This window comes from Musa acuminata, chromosome BXJ3-5 (assembly GCF_036884655.1).
Source record: "Musa acuminata AAA Group cultivar baxijiao chromosome BXJ3-5, Cavendish_Baxijiao_AAA, whole genome shotgun sequence".
NCBI lineage: Eukaryota > Viridiplantae > Streptophyta > Magnoliopsida > Zingiberales > Musaceae > Musa > Musa acuminata.
This window is the reverse complement of record NC_088353.1, coordinates 16162822-16181922: the sequence shown is the minus strand read 5'-3', so window position 1 is coordinate 16181922 and position 19101 is coordinate 16162822. Positions and strand designations below refer to the sequence as shown.

The window sequence follows — 19101 nt, the reverse complement described above, 5'->3', positions numbered from 1 at the left end:
TTTGCTTCTTGAGATAGGTAAGATAGCACTCCTTGGTGATGTTCAAGATAGCAAGTTCTACATCATGCAAGCTAGTGAATCTTACAATATTTTAGAACATGCATAATCACCAAAGCATCATAAATTTTAATGATGTGCAAAATTATAAATTTTGTATGTTTGCATTTGTGCGTCTTGAGATTTGCAAAATAGCACTTTCTTGGTGATGTTTAAGATAGCAATTTCTTCTCTTTTGAGAAGTGCAATTTTTGCTTTCTTCTTGAATTGTGCAAACTATCAAATTAGCTTTCTAGCATGTTTTACTCCCCTTTTGTCATTGTCAAAAAGAAAGGAAGACCTTTTACGTTAATTTCTAAATTATGACAAAGGCAAATAGCATAGATGAAAATTCAAGTCATGAATGTCAAAACAATTATTTTATCATGAATATTTTATCATTGTATGCATCATTATCATAAGTTAAAGTATCGCATGCATAATTCCAAATCATCATGTATATAAAATCATCATTACATGCGTGATTCCAAATTATCATTTATTTCACATCATGATGGTATCAATTTTGTCAAATTACATCCTACCATGTCTGATCGAAACTTCTTATTTGTATACATCAAAACAAATTAATGAATATTTCATGTATTCATATCATCACATAAGGAATATCAAGAAGAATTATTGGGTAATAAGATAAATATTTTATGAAAACAAGGAATTGCATAAAAATCATATCATGAAAAGATAAAATCATGTGAATACCAAAAGACATGATTCATTTTGACACATCTCCTCTTTTAAAAAAAATGAAAGGAATTCTTAGGAGATAATGATATAGATAAAATTCATTCAATCTTGTAGGAGAACAAGATATTAATTCAAGCATATAAAATTTCTCAATTCATTATGAATCATAAAAAAAATTGTGGTTCCGAAAAATCATGATTCATTTAGGAAAATTTTCTTTTTAGTATACGACAAGAAGAAATATAGCAATGATACCAATCATGATTCATTTGGATAGTAGATGGCAAAAAGAAACATCGAGGATAAAAGATCTCGATTTTTATAGAGTAAATCCAGTGATTTAAAAAGCGCTAGGCGCCAAGGTCCAAAAATGCCCGAGGCGCTAAGCGCTCACCCAACCGCTCGCCCGAGCGAAGTGAGGTGCTAAAATATAAAAATATATAATATAATTAATAAATATAATTATTTAAAATTTTAAATAAAAATATGCTATTAAATTAAGAAAATCTATTAACAGTATTGAAAATTAATCATTTCAAATAAACTTAATATTAACAGTATACTGTATACTGAGCCTGCTGACTGAGAAATGAGGAAGCAGCGGCGAGCGGCGACAGCGGCAGTGGCGAGCGGCGACAGTGGCAGCGGCGAGCAACGGCAACGGGAAAGGGAGCGGGAGCGACGAGCAGCGGGAGGTGCGAGTGGCGACAGCGACAGTGTTTGCGAGCAACGGCAGCGGGAGCAAGAGCCGCGAGCAGCGGGAGGTGCGAGCGGCGATAGAGGCAGCGGGAGCAGGAGCCGCGAGCAGCGGGAGGTGCGAGCGGCGATAGAGGCAGTGGGAGGCGCGAGTGGCGACAAAGGCAGCGTTTACGAGCAGCGACAGCGGCGAGCGGCGACAGGAGCGACGAGCAGCGGGAGGCGCGAGCGACGACAGAGGCAGCGTTTGCGAGCAGCGACAGCGGCGAGATCGAGATCGAGATCGGGAGTGGCAGCGGCAGCGGGTTAGGGTTGGGTAAGGGTTATATCAGTTTAGTTAGTTCGATTGAACTAACTAACCAACCGAACTAGGACCGAACCAGACCTAAAATCTTGGTTCGGTCGCCTTGGTTTACCTAGGCGCTCGCCCGAAGCGCCCAGCGCCTGGGCTCGGGCGAGCGCCCAGGTGGCGCCTGTTTGAAGCGCGCCGCCTGGGAGATTAGCGAGGCGCTCGGGCCTCGCCTCGCCTCGCCTCGCCCGAGCGCCTAGGCGAGCACCCGAGCGCCTTTTTCAATCACTGAGTAAGTCTCAAGTTATAAACCTCGAAAAATCAAGATAAAGTATATTCAAATTCAAATCATAAAATCAAAATCATTTTCAAGAGATTCATAAAAAGATGATAAAATAGATTCATCAAAGTCAATAAGATAGAAAAAGAATTTTCAAGAAAAATGCTTTTCTCTATTTAGTTGTTTCATACAAGCATGCCTTTGTCCTTTTTGTGTAAAAAAAAATATATATCATCAATCGTTTAGGATCGAAAAATAAATTTCGTCATAAAAACCATCAAGATCAATAAACCACAAAAATCATTATGTATAACTTTAAAATCTTATGCATAAAATCGTCAAATCATGGTATCAAAATTTTAATATTTTCATTACAACTTTATGCATCATAAGTATACAATCGTCATCACACTTACACTATTTTATATAAGCTTGCCTATTTTATTTATGTCAAATCAATACATGCATCAATTTTTTAAACCGAAAAAGCCACTTTTATTATCGTGAAAATTGATAATCCATAAATCACAAAAATCATTATGCATCATTTCGAAAGAAAACTCATTAAGCATGATAATTATGCATTACTTCAAATCAAATATGATTTTATTTATTTTCAAAATATTCATCATGATAGGACATACAAGGCAAAGAAATCATTAAACATAAAGCATATTCATCAATTATAGTTTCATTGAGCATAAGGTATTTTCAACTAAAATCATTTTGTTATTTGTTGTAGTCATGCATTTTTCTTTTTAGGTGAATCTATCTTTTCATGCTTAGTTTTCCATACAAAAGCCATGCATCATCATTAAGCATGATATTAAACTTCTTAATATTTTCATTAAAACATCAAGCATGGTTTCAATCAAAATCGGCAATCATCAAGATACACATTTTTTCTTCTTAAGAAAAACATACATATGATCATTAGATTTAAATCTAACATTTTATTTCATTAACATAAAACATGTAATTTTCATTATTATTTTCAAAATTATGAGCATGATCATATTCTTGCATTTTTAATTTTTTTAAACATGCAATTTTCAAGAAAAATAATTATTCAAAAAAGGAAAATACATTATGGAAAACATCAAGTAATTTCAAAATAAATTAAGGGGGTTTAGATTACCTCATCGTTGATTGTCGTTAAGGCGTAGTTTGCCACCTCGCCTTTCTTGATTTTCTCCTCGTCTTCGGAGGAGCTTGATTCATCCCAATTTTTGTTCTTCTTCTTGCGTTCAAAACAAGTAGTTTCGTTTTTTTTGTTATTTAATTTTTGTTTCATTAACTTTTTAAATTTCTTAGTGAGTAGTTCTTGTTCACCATCACTTGAGCTTATGCTCGAGTGGTCTTCAAATGTTCTATGTCCCAAATCCTTCATGTTCTTTGGAAGGTGGTTTTGTTTATCATGTTCATAAAGTGCATTGTGCACCATTTTATATGTCATCAATGTACCGATAAGTTCTTTAAGTGGAAAAATATTTAAATCTTTTGTTTCTTGTAAAGCTGTTACTTTTGAATCCCACTTCTTAGAAAGAGAACGCAAAATCTTGTTCACGAGTTCAAAGTTCGAAAAATTTTTACGAAGTGCTTTTAGACTATTGACGACATCCGTAAAACGGGTGTACATGTCTCAAATAGTTTTTCTTTGTTCCATATAAAACATCTCAAAATCGTGCATCAAAAGATTTACTTTAGAATTTTTTACACTACTTGTGCCTTCGTGTGTGATTTCAAGAGTGCGCCAAATATCGAAAGCCGTTTCGCACAAAGAAACCTAATTAAATTCGTTTTTGTCTAAGGCACAAAATAAGACATTCATAACCTTTGCATTTAAAGAAAACGTCTTCTTCTCCAAATCATTTCAATGGTTCATTGGAAGAGAAGACATTTCAAGTCCGTTTTCAACTATGTGCCATAAATTCAAATCCAAAGAAAGTAAGAAAATTCTCATTCGAGTTTTTCATTAAGTATGGTCCGTCCCATTGAAAAAGGAAGGACGAATGAGAGAGCAACCCTCTTGAAAGCCGAAATGAGCCATTTCTCTTGGGTGTTAAACCAACTGAGAAATAACAAGGCTCTGATACCAATTGTTGGGATCAAAAGCACTAAGAGGGGGGGGGGGAGGGGGTGAATTAGTATAGCGGAAAACTTTCGTCGATTAAAACGATGTTCGTATGATGAAATCGTTTTCGATTAAAACCGTTTCGGAAAGTTCTTCAACTTAAGAGTAAACGGAAGTATAGTTGATGTAAAGCAACAGAGACAGTTTGCAGTTAAGATAAGGAGCAGAATGTAAATGCAAACCGAGATTTAGAGTGGTTCGGTCAATCTTGAACTACATCCACTTTTGGCTTCCTTCTCCGATGAGGTCACCGACGTCCACTAGAGGCCTTTCTTCAATAGGCGAAGGCTAACCACCCTTTTATAGCTTTACTCCTTTTGACGGGCTTAGGAGCTCCTCTCTTGAATGATCAAAACTTAGAAGAAAAGAGGGAGAAGAACTTCTAGCCTTTTACAACACTTTTAAGTTCTCAAATTCTCAGAATAAATGCAAGCTTTCGGTGCCCTTTCATTCTGGAAAGGGTGGGGTTTATATAGGCCCCAACTGGTTTGAATTTGGAGCTCAAAAGTGTCCATCCCTGGATTTCCGGGGTCCTGGCGGTACCACCGCCAGAACTGGGCGGTACTACCACCTGACACTGCTCGAAGATCGAGCTCAGGCGGTACCACCGCCTGACTTTGCTCGGAGACCGAGCTCAGGCGTTACCATCGCCTGACAGGGGCGGTACCACCGCCTGACTTCGTTCAGAGACTGAGCTTCTGGATGGTGCCATTGCCGGCCCTAGCGGTGCCACCGTCGGCCAGGAAATCTGGGTCCGAATGGGCTGATCCATTCGGCCCAATTTGGGTCTGTCAAGGGCCCAATTGGCCCCAGATTAAGTTAATGGGATCACCTCCCATTTGTAAATCTTCATGCTAACTACGACATTTAAGACATTAATACTGCAACTCGTGTTCCGGTGCGTCAATTGCTTCTTCCGGCGAGTTTCCGGCGAACTCCGGCGAACATCCGACGAACTCTCGGCGATGCTCCGGTAGACTTCCGACAAACTCCTAGACTTGCGACGATCCTCTTGGCGAGTTCCGACGAGCTTCTTTGGCAAGCTCCTGGACTTCTCGGATTTGTTCCTACAGAACCTCTGACGACCGTCCGGACTTCCGTCGAACTCTCGAACTCCCAACGTGATCTTGGTCTTGACTCTGGCGTAACACCTGCTGTATGTCTTATTGCCATCGTAGTTAATCCTGCACATGTAAAACAAACTTCGATCTAGACAATTAATACTAAGCATTAATCAAGTTGCTTGGCATGTCATTAGTCCCTTGACGTTTCGTCCGATTCTTCAGCGCATCGTCCTCTCTTGTGGCCTATTGCTCAATCGGCTAGTTGACTCCGCAACTCCGATATCCTTGGTGCAATACTCGTTCTTCTTGGCCCGATGCCCGAATCCACGGCCCGAAACCTTCTGTCGATACGTCGATTGATCCACCAGCCCGACGTCTAATCTTCTGACATGTTCCTCCGACCCAACATGATTTTTCCTGCTTTAATTGTCTCATCCTGATCGAAGCATCTTGCGTCACTTAAAACGCAGATTAAAACATAAACACAATTATAAATTGGTTTCATCATCAAAATACGAGATTCAACAAAGTTAACAATATAATAACATACATTATGAGGATTTAACTTGTATATGACTAGTAGACCTAATGTCAAAAGCAGACCTAACCTTGTATTCATTATGAGTTCATCACCAATGTGAAAAGAAGACCTAATGTGAATCCTTGATATAATCCTGAAACTATAGGAAATAGTCCTTATTGACTGTGCTTGTCATACATATCCTTTATCACATCAATATAAATCTCTATGACTCTATCACATACTTCTATGTAAATACAACTCATGCAAATCTCTTTTTCTGTTTGTAATTTTTCCATTAATTTCCTCTATAAATAAATTTTCTTTTATGATTGATATTCCGGACACCAACCAAATTAGTTCTTGGAAAGTATCCATGCCACATCTTATTTTTTATAAGATATCTTTCTTTTAATGGTTTTGGTACAGAAAGTTCATGGTCATGATCATTCCATTGCTCAATGTTCACAACTTAGCATATTGGTTTTTTCTAAATTTTTGTATGATTGTATTTCCAAATTAATGGTAGATTATTGAAGCTCAAATTGCTAACTTGAGGATGCATATAAAACCAAATTATTACGTGTAGTACTAGAAATACTCATCCTATTCTTTTGTGCATAGATAAATGAACCAAGGAACTTGATTTTGCCTAGACCAGTTTGTACTACCTGGTACTTTGTCCATGCATGAAATGGTTGCTCCTTTTCAGGTAGTCCAATACTCCAATTTAATTTTTATCTTCTAAAATCCTCACACTTAGGGTTAATTAGGCTTGAGTTTGGTAGGTGGCATATTGTAAAAGAACGATCAAAACAGAATGATTTTCTGAAACAAGTCTAAGGCTAGAGTAACCATGAACAATTGTTTATGTAAGAATGTTCAAGCTAGGTAAGTATCGATACAAAATCAGGTGTCCAATCTGGTGTTTTACACCTAGGTATACTTGGCAGTTAGCATGCCACCTGTTACTTGGACCCAAGCCCCTTCTCCCACCCATTTAAATCCATGAGTAGCCAGTCCTATTTTCCCTTTTCTTCACTTTACATAAAAGAATAAGCAGTCATGGATGATTGATTTATATCAAGTGTAAGGCTAGAGTTACAAATGGCAGTTGCTTATATAAGAATGTCCAACCTAGGTAGATTATGGTTACAGTATCAGGTGTTCTTGGCAGTTAGCATAAAGCCTGGTACCTACACCCAATTACCTTCTCCCACCTATTTAAAACCCATGAGGAGTCCTTTGTTTCCTTTGTTCACTTTACACTCAATCTCTCACTCTCCAAACTTGTTTTTCTAATCCAAGGTTGATTTGATGTGAATCGAGCTTCTATCATAGAAAAATGTAGGTTCTTTTATACAAAACAAGGTAAATTCAAAGCTAAAATTTGAACCTTTTGCTTAGTTCTTTTCTTTTCTCGAATGCCTCCAATGAAGCTTTGATTTTATGTTTGCTTATTTTTTGCTCATGACTTCTTACTTCATTCTTGGCTTATGTAGCACTATGCATCAATATACCTTTAAGAAACTAATTTCTAGTTTAATTGAGCTTGAATCTATGTAGATCTAGCATTGATCTACTTTAGTTCAAGTCAGATCTGAGCTATGTGTTAATTTAGTATTAGGAAACTAATGTCTTCTTTAGTGAGTTTATATCTATGAAAATCTGGCATTGTCTACTTTAGTTAAAGCTAGACTTGAGCTATGCATCAAATTAGTTTTAAGAAATAACTTCTTGTTCAAATGAAGTCAAATGTATGAAAATCTAATTTAGATTCTCTTGAGTTTAAGTCGGATCCATCTAATTCAGGACTGAATCCAATTTAATCCGGCCAAGATCCCCTGGAATCTGCAAACTGGATCCCTTTGGATTCGACCAACGTTCATGTGGATCTGGCCTAGAACACTGTGGATCTATGGTAAATTTGGTATGGATTTAAGGTAGACTATACTAGTTTGGTCTAGAGCCAGGTAAATTTAGATTATATCTATGTAGATCCGGCCTAAATCAACACAATTTTGATTTATGTATGTGTAGATGTAGATTAGATTTACCTTGATCTATACTATATCTGCACGAATCTGACTTAGATCAATATATTGTTAGGATCAAGAGCACTAAGAGGGGGGGGGGGGGTGAATTAGTGCAGCGGAAATATTTTAACTATTAAAATCGAAAGCTGCGTTCGTTCGATAAAAAACGATTTCGATGTAAAAGCCGATTCTAAGATTACTTTAACTTAAGATTAATCGAGATGACGTTAAAGTAAATCTATGAAGGCAGTTTGCAGTTTATGATGGAAATCAGAATGTAAGCGCAAACTGAAATGCGACGTTCGTACGATAAAACCGATTTACTTCTAAAAGCCGATTCTGAAGATACTGAACTTTGAGATACGTTTTATAAATGAGCATAAGGCAGTTTGCAGTTATGATAGAAATCAAAACGTAAACGTAAACTGAAATATGATGATCGTACGAAAAAGTCGATTTACGTCTAAACGCAGATTCGGAAAGCTTTGAACTTAGAAACTCGTTCGTAAAAGCGCAGAAGGCAGTAAGCTATTGAGGAGGTTTGCAGTAAAGATAAAATGCTCAAAGTAAATGCAAACGGAGATTTAGAGTGGTTCGGTCAATCTTGACCTACTCCACTTTTGGCTTCCTCCACCGACGAGGTTACCGACGTCAACTAGAGGCCTTCCTTCAATAGGCGAAGGCCAACCACCCTTTTACAGTTTCACTCCTTTTGACGGGCTTAGGAGACAACCCTTACAGAATTTTCTCTCCTCTCTTTACAACTCAGAACTTGGAAGAAAAGAGGGAGAAGAACTTTTGGCCTTTACAACAATTTTAAGCTCTAAGAATCACAGAAAAAGATCAAGATTTCGGTGTATGTCTGTGCTCTTTCAGTGCTGAATGGGTGGGGTATTTATAGGCCCCAACCCAGTTCAAATTTGGAGCTCAAAACTGTCAATTCTCGGAATTCCGGGATCAGGCGGTTGCACCGCCTGGCAGAGCTCGAAGACTGGGCCTCTGGGCGGTGCCACCTCTGTCAGGGGTGGTTGCACCTTTTTGATGATGACAACTACTTGATGACGGAGTTAAACTTAACTCCCGGAGTTTAAACAAACTCCCCCTATCAATATGCCATATTGATAGAATTTTGAATTCAAACTGAATTCAAGTCATTGCAATATTCATCATGAATACTTGCAACACGTCATCATGAACTTATGCATAACATGTCATGTCATCAACATACTTCTCCCCCTTTGTCATCAACAAAAAGGAGAAGTACCACAATCAAGTGTTTGTGATATTGGTTCAACTCATTGCATGAAAAACATAATATCAAGTTTTATCATTATGTAGTTTTGAAGCCAGAAAATTTAGCAAATGTTACATCATGCTTAGAATATTCAAGCTATCAAGTTTTAGATATGCAAGTTTTACAGCATACAAGATAACACTTTTAGAACATGCAAGCTAGCAATGTTATAACATTTTAGAACTTGCAAGCTAGCAATTTAGAGATGTTCAAGAAGGCAACTCTTGCTTCTTGAAATATGCAAGTTGCAAGCTAGCAATTTTTTGCTTCCTTTGCAATGTTAGCTTTTGATATCGTAACGCAACCATTTCAAGTGTTTATCAATTGTAGCATTTCATCATATGGCATGATATCAATAAGTAAAGTTGCGATCCTAGTTCTTGATATATTACTATAATGCAACCATGGCATAGAGCAAATATGGCAATCATAGCATCAATTCATATATTTCTCCCCCTTTGTCGTCAACAAAAAGGAGAACGATATAAGCAAATTTTAAATATAAGTGCGATGCCATGAGCAGGTTCATGTCATTTTTCAACAAAGAGTGATAAGATACCAAATATTCAAACATCTCAAGGAAAACATGACATGGAGATAGCTTTGAAAACTTCTTCCATTTTATTTGTTATTTTCTTTTTGCATGAAGGAGGAAAGCTATTTCTGAGCTTACTCGAATGAAGTTAAAATCGATAAGATATTAAAGCACGCTTCATTTTTACAAGTATCAAGATATGTATGTGAATCAAATCCTTGTACGTAAAAATGACTTCCTTTTTCAAGAAGGAATTTATAGGCAGGAATCATTTCATCAAATCCATTTCTCAAAACAAAAATATTGTTCACATGATAAGTGTATGAGAGATGTATTTGCTAGTTGATTACATATGTCAAAAATCAATGATATGAACTTAACTTGATATGACATATGCTTGTTAAGTTCGGAAGAGAGTAATGTATCGAGAAAATCTGATTGTTAGGATCAAGAAAATCCGAAAATGAAATTTGACTCTTTCTTGCATTCGGACAAGGTTTTGCTATAGATATTCAATTACAATCATGAAGGTAAAGCATGCTCATCATCATGGTAGTACGATGGCAAGTTTAAAATTTTAAGACATGCAAGCTAGTAATTTTGAGATGTTCAAGAAAGCAACTCTTGCTTCTTGAAATATAAGTTTTGCTAGATGTGCAAGTTAACTTTTTGCTTCTGCAAGATATCATTCTTCGGTGATGTTCAATATAGCAAGTTCTACATCATGCAAGCTAGTGAATCTTATAACATTTTAGAACATACATAATCACCAAAGCATCATAAATTTTAATGATGTGCAAAATTACAAATTTTGCATGTTTGCATTTGTGCATCTTGAGATTTGCAAGATAGCACTTCTTGGTGATGTTCAAGATAGCAATTCCTTTTCTTTTGAGAAGTGTAATTATTTTCTTTCTCCTTTTTTTTTTGAATTATATGAGCTAGCAAATTAGCTTTCAAGCATGTTTGGTCCCTCTTTGTTATTATCAAAAAGAAGGGAAAACCCTTTACTTTAATTTCTAAATTATGACAAAGGTAAATAGCATTGATGAAAATTCAAGTCTTGAATGTCAAAACAATTATTTTATCATGAATATTTCATCATCATTGCATGCATCTTGCCAAATCATAAAATATACAATCATCATTAATGCATGATTCCTAATCATCATTTATTTTGCAACATGATGGTACCATATTTGTCAAATTACATCCTACCATACATGATCATAACTTTTCATTTGTATACATCAAAATAAATTAATGAATATTTCATGTATTCATATCATCACATAAGGAATATCAGGAAGAAAATAATTGGGTGATGAGATAAACCTTTCATGAATATAAAGAATTGCATAAAAATCATATCATGAATACAGGGAATACAGGGAATACAGGTCACAATCATTCAAGAGAAAAATCATTATTCATTTTCAATTCATTCAATTTGACAAATCATAATCATGATTTTGATAAAACTTATTTCAAATTTAAATCATCAAAATCATTTTTATGGCTCACAAAATTTATAACATAAATAGATTCATGATTTTATTGATAATATATTTTTCCCCCTTTTTTAAGTGTTTCATCTTAAGTGATCGATTTGATGTAAGCATGCCTTTTCATTTATGTCAAATGAAAATATGCATCAACGTTTAGGATCGTAAAATGAATTTCATCATAAAACCATCAAGACCAATAAGTCATAAAAATCATCATGTATAACTTTAAAATCTCATGCATAAAATCATAAATCATGGTATCCAAACATTTAGTGTTTTTATTACATCATTATGCATCATTGAGTATACAATCGTCAAGCATGACACTTACACTTTTTCATATAACCATGCCTATTTCATTTATGTCAAACATGCATCAGTTTTTAAAGCCGCTGTTATTATCATGAAAATCGATAATCCATAATCATCATACATAATTTCAAAAATATATACTCATTAATCATAACTTCAAATTAAACATGATTTAATATACTTAAAATCGAGAAATAACAATGGACATCACCATGATACACATTATTACTTTTTAACCATGATTTCATAGTTTCAATCAAAATCATTTTGTCTGTTTATCATAAAATATGTAATATTATCATTTTCGAAATTACTAGCATGATCATAATTTTTTTTTTCTTTAAACATTAATTCTAAACTAAAAAAGAAAATACATCATGAGAGCATCAAGTAATTTCAAAATAATTCAAGAGAGTTGAGTTACTTACCTTGTAGTCGAAGCCCGTCAAAGCCCAATTCGCCGTTTCACCTTTGGAAGTTCTTGATTCATCCTTGGTTGCCTTCCTCTTCTTTGGCCTCTTCCTTCGTTCAAGTTCATTGTCTATTTTAGATTTTTGTTTAATAAACTTATTAAGATTTAGTGTTCGAAGTTCAAGTTCATCATTGTCCTCATCACTTGAGTCATCGCTCAAGTGGTATTCATTTGTCCGGAGTTCCAAATCCTTCCTGTTCTTTGGAAGGTGACTTTGTTCATCATGTTCATCATGTGCATTGTGCACTATTTCATATGTCATCAACGAACCAATTAGTTCTTCAAGTGGTAAGTTGTTTAGGTTTTTAGCTTCTTGTATTGCAGTTACTTTTGAATCCCACTTCTTAGAAAGAGAACGCAAAATCTTGTTTACGAGTTCAAAATCCGAAAAACATTTTCCAAGAGCTCTTAAACTATTGACGACATCCATGAAACGGGTGTACATGTCGCCTATAGTCTCGCTTGGTTGCATTCGAAAAAGCTCAAAATCATGCAATAAAATGTTAACTTTCGAGTCTTTGACTCTACTAGTTCCCTCGTGCGTGATTTCAAGTGTTCGCCAAATGTCAAAAGCCGTTTCGCACGTAGAAATCCGATTGAACTCATTTTTGTCCAAAGCGCAAAATAAGCCATTCATAGCCTTTGCGTTTAAAGAAAAATATTTCTTCTCCAAATCCGACCATTCGTTCATCGGTTTAGAGGGAAGTTGAAAATCGTTTTCAATGATATTCCATAAATCCAAATTCATAGAAATCAAGAAAACTCTCATTCGAGTTTTCCAATAAGTGTAGTCCAATCCGTTAAACGGTGGACGAAAGATCGATAAGCCCTCTTGAAAGCCATGAAGTGCCATTTCTCTCGGGTGTAAATCCGAAATGAGAAAGACCAGGCTCTGATACCAATTGTTAGGATCAAGAGCACTAAGAGGGGGGGGGGTGAATTAGTGCACCGGAAATCTTTCAACTATTAAAATCGAAAGCTGCATTCGTTCGATAAAAAACGATTTCGATGTAAAAGCCGATTTTAAGATTACTTTAACTTAAGATTAAGCGAGATGACGTTAAAGTAAATCTATGAAGGCAGTTTGTAGTTTATGATGGAAATCATAATGCAAGCGCAAACTGAAATGCGACGTTCGTACGATAAAACCGGTTTACGTCTAAAAGCCGATTCTGAAGATACTGAACTTTGAGATACGTTTTATAAATGAGCATAAGGCAGTTTGCAGTTATGATAGAAATCAAAACGTAAACGTAAACTAAAATATGATGATCGTACGAAAAAGTCGATTTACGTCTAAACGCAGATTCGGAAAGCTCTGAACTTAGAAACTCGTTCGTAAAAGCACAGAAGGCAGTAAGCTATTGAGGAGGTTTGCAGTAAAGATAAAATGCTCAAAGTAAATGCAAACGAAGATTTAGAGTGGTTCGGTCAATCTTGACCTACTCCACTTTTGGCTTCCTCCACCGACGAGGTTACCGACGTCAACTAGAGGCCTTCCTTCAATAGGCGAAGGCCAACCACCCTTTTACAGTTTCACTCCTTTTGACGGGCTTAGGAGACAACCCTTACAGAATTTTCTCTCATCTCTTTACAACTCAGAACTTGGAAGAAAAGAGGGAGAAGAACTTTTGGCCTTTACAACAATTTTAAGCTCTAAGAATCACAGAAAAAGATCAAGATTTCGGTGTATGTCTGTGCTCTTTCAGTGCTGAATGGGTGGGGTATTTATAGGCCCCAACCCAGTTCAAATTTGGAGCTCAAAACTGTCAATTCCCGGAATTCCGGGATCAGGCGGTTGCACCTCCTGACTGGAGCGGTTGCACCGCCTGGCAGAGCTCGAAGACTGAGTCTCTGGGCGGTGCCACCTCTGTCAGGGGCGGTTGCACCTCTTTGCTAGAGCTCGAAGACTGAGCTCAGTCGGTTGCACCTCCTGACTGGGGCGGTTGCACCGCCTGCCAGAGCTCGAAGACCGAGCTCAGGCGGTGCTACCTCCTGTGAGGGGAGGTTGCACCGCCCAGTCTCGCTCGGAGACTGAGCCCAAGCGGTGCCACCTCCTGGCTGGGGCGGTTGCACCGCCCAGTCTCCCTGGGAGACTTAGCCCAGGCGGTGCTACCTCCTGGCTTGGGCGGTTGCACCTCCCACAGCAATCAGGGTCCGAATGGGTAGATCCATTCGGCCCAATTTGGGTTTTTCAGGGGCCCAATTGCCCCAAGATTAAGCTAATGGGATCACCTCCCATTTCCAACTTAATCGTTGTGCTAACTACGATAAATCCTAAGACAATTTCTGCAGCTTGCTCCGGTGCGTCAATCGCTTCTTCCGGCGAGTTTCCGACGAACTTCCGTCGATCATCCGATGAACCCTCGGTGATGCTCCTGCGGACTTCCGACAAACTCCTGCTGCATGTCTAACTTTCATCGTAGTTAATCCTGCACACTTAAAACAAAACTTCGATCGAGACAATTAATCCTAAGCAATTAACCAAGTTGTCCGGAATGTCATTGGTCCCTCGACGCTTCGTCTGATTCTTCGGCGCATCGTCCTCTCCTGCAGCCTATTGCCCAATCGGCCAGTTGACTCCGCAACACCGATATCCTTGGCACAATACCTGCTCTTCTTGGCCCGATGCCCGAGTCCACGGCCCGAAGCCTTCTGTCGATACGTCGACCGATCCACTGGCCCGACGTCCAATCTTCTGACATGTTCCTCCGGCACAACATGATTTTCATGCTTTAATTGTCTCATCCTGATCGAAGCATCCTGCGTCACTCAAAACGCAGATTAAATCATAAACATATATCAAGTGGTTTCATCATCAAAATACGAGATTCAACATATATATCTTGGCTAGATCCACATGGGTCTAACTTATATCCATGTAGATATCTATTGTAGATCTAGACAGTATTTATGCTTCTTAATTTTAAAACTCTAAATTATCTATATGAATCTATTTCTTAATGGTTGTGATATATTCAGCCAACGACCGGTATCGGTGCTGATTTTTTTCCTTGCCTTAATATATAATTATGCAAGATTTACATTGCTTGATTTGGAAATGACTATAGAAAATACTTGAGACCAACTCTTAATTAAATAATCAATAAACTGGCAATTGTTTTCTTCCTTTTAATGGTGTAAGGTGATTGGCTGTTAAAACTTTTTAGAGTATCCTTTTCATATTTTTAGTTTTTTTCTTTGGTAAGTAAAAGATATTTTTAGTTTTTAGCTTGTTCCTGTTGCTACTTGGAGCTAAACATTGCAACATTGCTATGTCCAGCTCTCGTCTAGAGTATTTTTATTTCTGTTGTTTCATGCTGGTGTTAATTTATTGCATGTTGATTTTCTATATGTTGAAAAAAATGGATTTGTTTATCGTCAGAGACAAGCTTTCGATATTCACACGTTATTTTTATATTTAGATATTTTCTGTTTAAGGTTGCAACTCTTTTTTTTCAGGCTGCAAATATATTTAATGAGGACAGAACTTCTTTGGAGGAATTTGTTTGCACTTTAAAGACAACAGTTGGTATGCAAAATCTGGTTGAAGCCATTGGAATTGGTAAAGAAAAGAATGACCTTACTGGCATAATTTTGGATCCAGTTAGATCAAATCAATCATTGTCTAGTCGCCCCGAGATACCTGTTGGCAAAGCATGTTCTTCTCTTACTTCTGGAGACATCATAAAGTTTTTAACAGGTGATTTCAGGTTAAGCAAGGCAAAGTCAAATGATCTCTTTTGGGAAGCAGTTTGGCCTCGTCTATTAGCCAGGGGTTGGCATTCAGAGCAACCAAAAGACATTAATTCTGTTGCATCCAAGCATTCATTAGTGTTTCTTATCCCTGGTGTAAAGAAATTTTCGAGAAAAAAGCTTCTCAAAGGCAATCACTACTTTGATTCTGTTAGTGATGTCCTAAGCAAAGTAGCATCAGACCCCAGGCTTCTGGAGTTGGACACTGAAGGAGCCACAGGATGCAGCACAGCAAAGGATGAAAATGAGTGTGCCCCGAGTACTAATTTAGACCAAAATGGTCTGCTTGATCGCAAACATCACTGCTATCTCCGTCCGAAGGTTCCCATTTGCAATTCTGAATTTATGAAGTTCACTATTGTGGATACTAGTTTGGTCCAAGGTGAAGGACCTTTCAAGGTGAGAGAACTCAAGACTCTACCCATTGATGCCATTAGCAATCTTGGCCCTTTAACTGATACAGGAGTGATAGTCAGTGATAGTTCAGAAGATTCAAATGGTAGCTCATCAAATGATCGGGGAGATACTGATCCAGACTCATCTGACAATAAGAAGCCTAATGTAAGCCGAAAGTGCATCATTGGCAAGGCAGTCCACCCTGATTCACGTGAGAATGTGATTACTTTTTCAAGCACAAAACTACCAACAAATGGGCATATTTTGATGAATCAATGCGTTGAGCAGTTAAATGAAAAACTGCCAGTAAAAGATATTAAGTGTCAGTTCAGTCGCAGGGCAAAATCTGGTGAACAATCTTGTTTAGCACCTAATGCAAAACGAAGAAAGTTGACTGCCTGCAAGTATGAACGAACTGGTCGTCGTGCTTACTCTTTTCCAAAAAGTCATCAACTAATGGGGGAAGGTGCTGAACCCGAGTTGGAAGCACAGGAAGCAAGCGGCAACACTATTACACAGGGGAAGATCTCTTCTGGCTTTCCAATTAATATTAGTCTAGATGAGGTAGACAGCAAGTGTGATTCCGAGGAACAATCCTGTTGTGATGCTGCTACATTTGATGTCTCTAGTGAAATGCCTAGATCACGAACTCTGATCGATCTAAATCTACTACCAAATGTTCCACTGGATTATGAAACTGGTGAGCATTCCAACTCAGAGGTGGGTGGTAGTAAGCATGATTTGAATTTTGAGGAAGCTGTGAAGTTGTCAGAGACAAAGGAGCAGCATGATGGTTCTGGAGCAATGGAGAATCTTGTTGGAGCAATTGGTGATCGACAACCTTCTGTCAACACTCGGAGGCATAGCACCAGGAGCCGTCCTCCAACCACCAAAGCTTTAGAAGCTCTTGCATGTGGGTTTCTTGGGAACAAGCGGAGGGGAAGGGACTCAAGGGACATACTGTCAGGTAACATGCCCAACAAGTCCTCTCGTCGTGTCCGTAAGACTGTTGAAGCCAAACCTCAAACTCCATCAACTAGTATTAACAGTTCCGAATATGGACTTTCAAATGGCACAATCGATGACTGGTACAGCGGCAACACTCACCATATAGGTGCGTTAAGTGACTCCTGTGTCCAGCCTGAGGGTAACAGTACTCATGAATTGCTTGGGATTCCTTAGCATGACTATAGTTCCAGTCTCAAAAAAGAACAACAATTAGGATAACTAAGAGATACTTTATGTGTCCAAGAGTCAGCGACACGGCAGTTTGGTTCTTCACACCTCTGACAATGGAGCAGCTGATGTTGAAACATAACCAAAACATGTCAAGAGGGGGAGCCCTTTGATACATGTACTTGAAAATGTGTTCTTAGGATGTCAAAGTTTCTGGTCATCTAGCATTCTCTAGTACATTTACTTATTCGACAATCTAAGTCGACCAGATTGGATGAGAATAAGGGGATCCTGAAGGTGTCACACCTCCATAGACTTGGAATCTTCATCATATTGTTCATGTAACAATTGTTCATATTGGTTTTTGTCATCAGGAGATTAGTATATGAAATTTTGGAGCAGCAACAACCAGAATATAAACAGAAACTGCAAGAACTTCGAGTCGGCAAATTTGATTTCATGATGCCGTGTGCATTGGGGCTACAGAGTTGTACATCTGTGATGGGTATAATATTTCTTTAGGTGGTAGTCTGGGGTATGATGCTTCCTTTCAGCATAAAATAAATTCCTTTCTTTATCTACAAAGGTCCTTTTCATCAATTACAGGGTTGATTTAATGATAATATCTGCATTAAAACTAGAGACTTATATACTATGGACTGTGGTGTGTATGAATGTATCTTTGTGCGACCCGTTACCACACTTTCTCTAAAATATTAACCTTTTCATAGGATTCGACATTTTCACCAATTTGTGTGATCTCGTGATTTCTTAACAGAGGTTTCATGTTTCTGTCCCTACAGCTAAGCTCCTTATTCAATTCATGCGTGTTTTGTATTTCAATAATATTCTTATCAAATGAGAGATGTGGGCGGGAGGTGGATGTTCTGTTTTCATTTTTTTGTTTTTTGTTTTTTTTTTCTGTGCGACTCAACTAAAGAATTCCACGATGGATGGATCTATTAATTTTGAATCGTAGGATCAAATTTGTGAGGAATGTTGATTGATCCGTTGGTGCAGATGAATTATATAATGATCAGTTTACATCAATTGGAAATGGAAGCGGATAAGTATTTGAATAAGGGATCTGTACAGGTCTGTTATGTATTGGTGTATACGTATCCGATGGTGTATCCGATGGATGGTGTATACGTAGTAAAAAACCATTATAGCAGCCTGATTGCTGCTATCGGTCGCCACTTAACTCTCCTTTTTTTGGCTTTTGCTGCTATGGGCATGAAAATCCAACTTGTGGGGGATTATATCTTTAGTTATAATATTATTCCGTACCGATTAATCCAATACTAGAAGTTAACTATAATGATTAATGTGATAAATAATCTTCAACCGAATGTGTTAAAATTGATGGGAACTAATCCATTTATTGAGTAATCATGTTTGGATGAGGTGAAAATATCAAGTGGGGGATGGAGAGAGAATTTCTCTGAGTCAAGAAAAAAAAAAAAAAAATCCACAACATATTTTAGATAATAGAGTCTCTTTGTTGCGAGCTAAAAGAGAGAGCCTATTATTAGGGAGTTTTTGAGTGTTCAGCATCACTTTAATCAGTTTGAAACTTATAAGAACACTTGAATCGCTTCCAAACTAGAACGTATCCAAAACTATTGCTAATTACAGAAGATAATGTTCGGTTGACGTCTTATAATCAAGTCCTGATTTAACGAGCTTTGATTAGACTTCGTGTACAAGTCTTACATGTACAACAACAATTAGTAACTTATCGATCGGTAGCTTAAGACCAATTTTGAGCCACGTGATTTGATGATGCTTTTTCCCCTTTCATATCAACTAGCAAACATTGGTATTGCATCTAATCCAACACGAGAGCGCTTTGACAACAAAATTTCAAGTAATCCTTTGTTGATGCC

General features: G+C 37.5%; 1 protein-coding gene across 2 annotated transcripts in view; it reads left to right on the top strand.

Annotated features, from left to right (window-relative positions):
- LOC135638036 (uncharacterized) overlaps nt 1-17958 on the top strand; it is a 31362-nt gene extending 13404 nt beyond the window's left edge. For both annotated transcript variants that reach the window (XM_065150966.1, XM_065150967.1), the window contains one exon: nt 15347-17958. In XM_065150966.1, coding sequence (XP_065007038.1) covers nt 15347-17218 — 1872 coding nt within the window. In that variant the 3' untranslated portion in view covers nt 17219-17958. The remainder of the gene's footprint in view (nt 1-15346) is intronic.
- Nucleotides 17959-19101: the final 1143 nt, after the last annotated feature.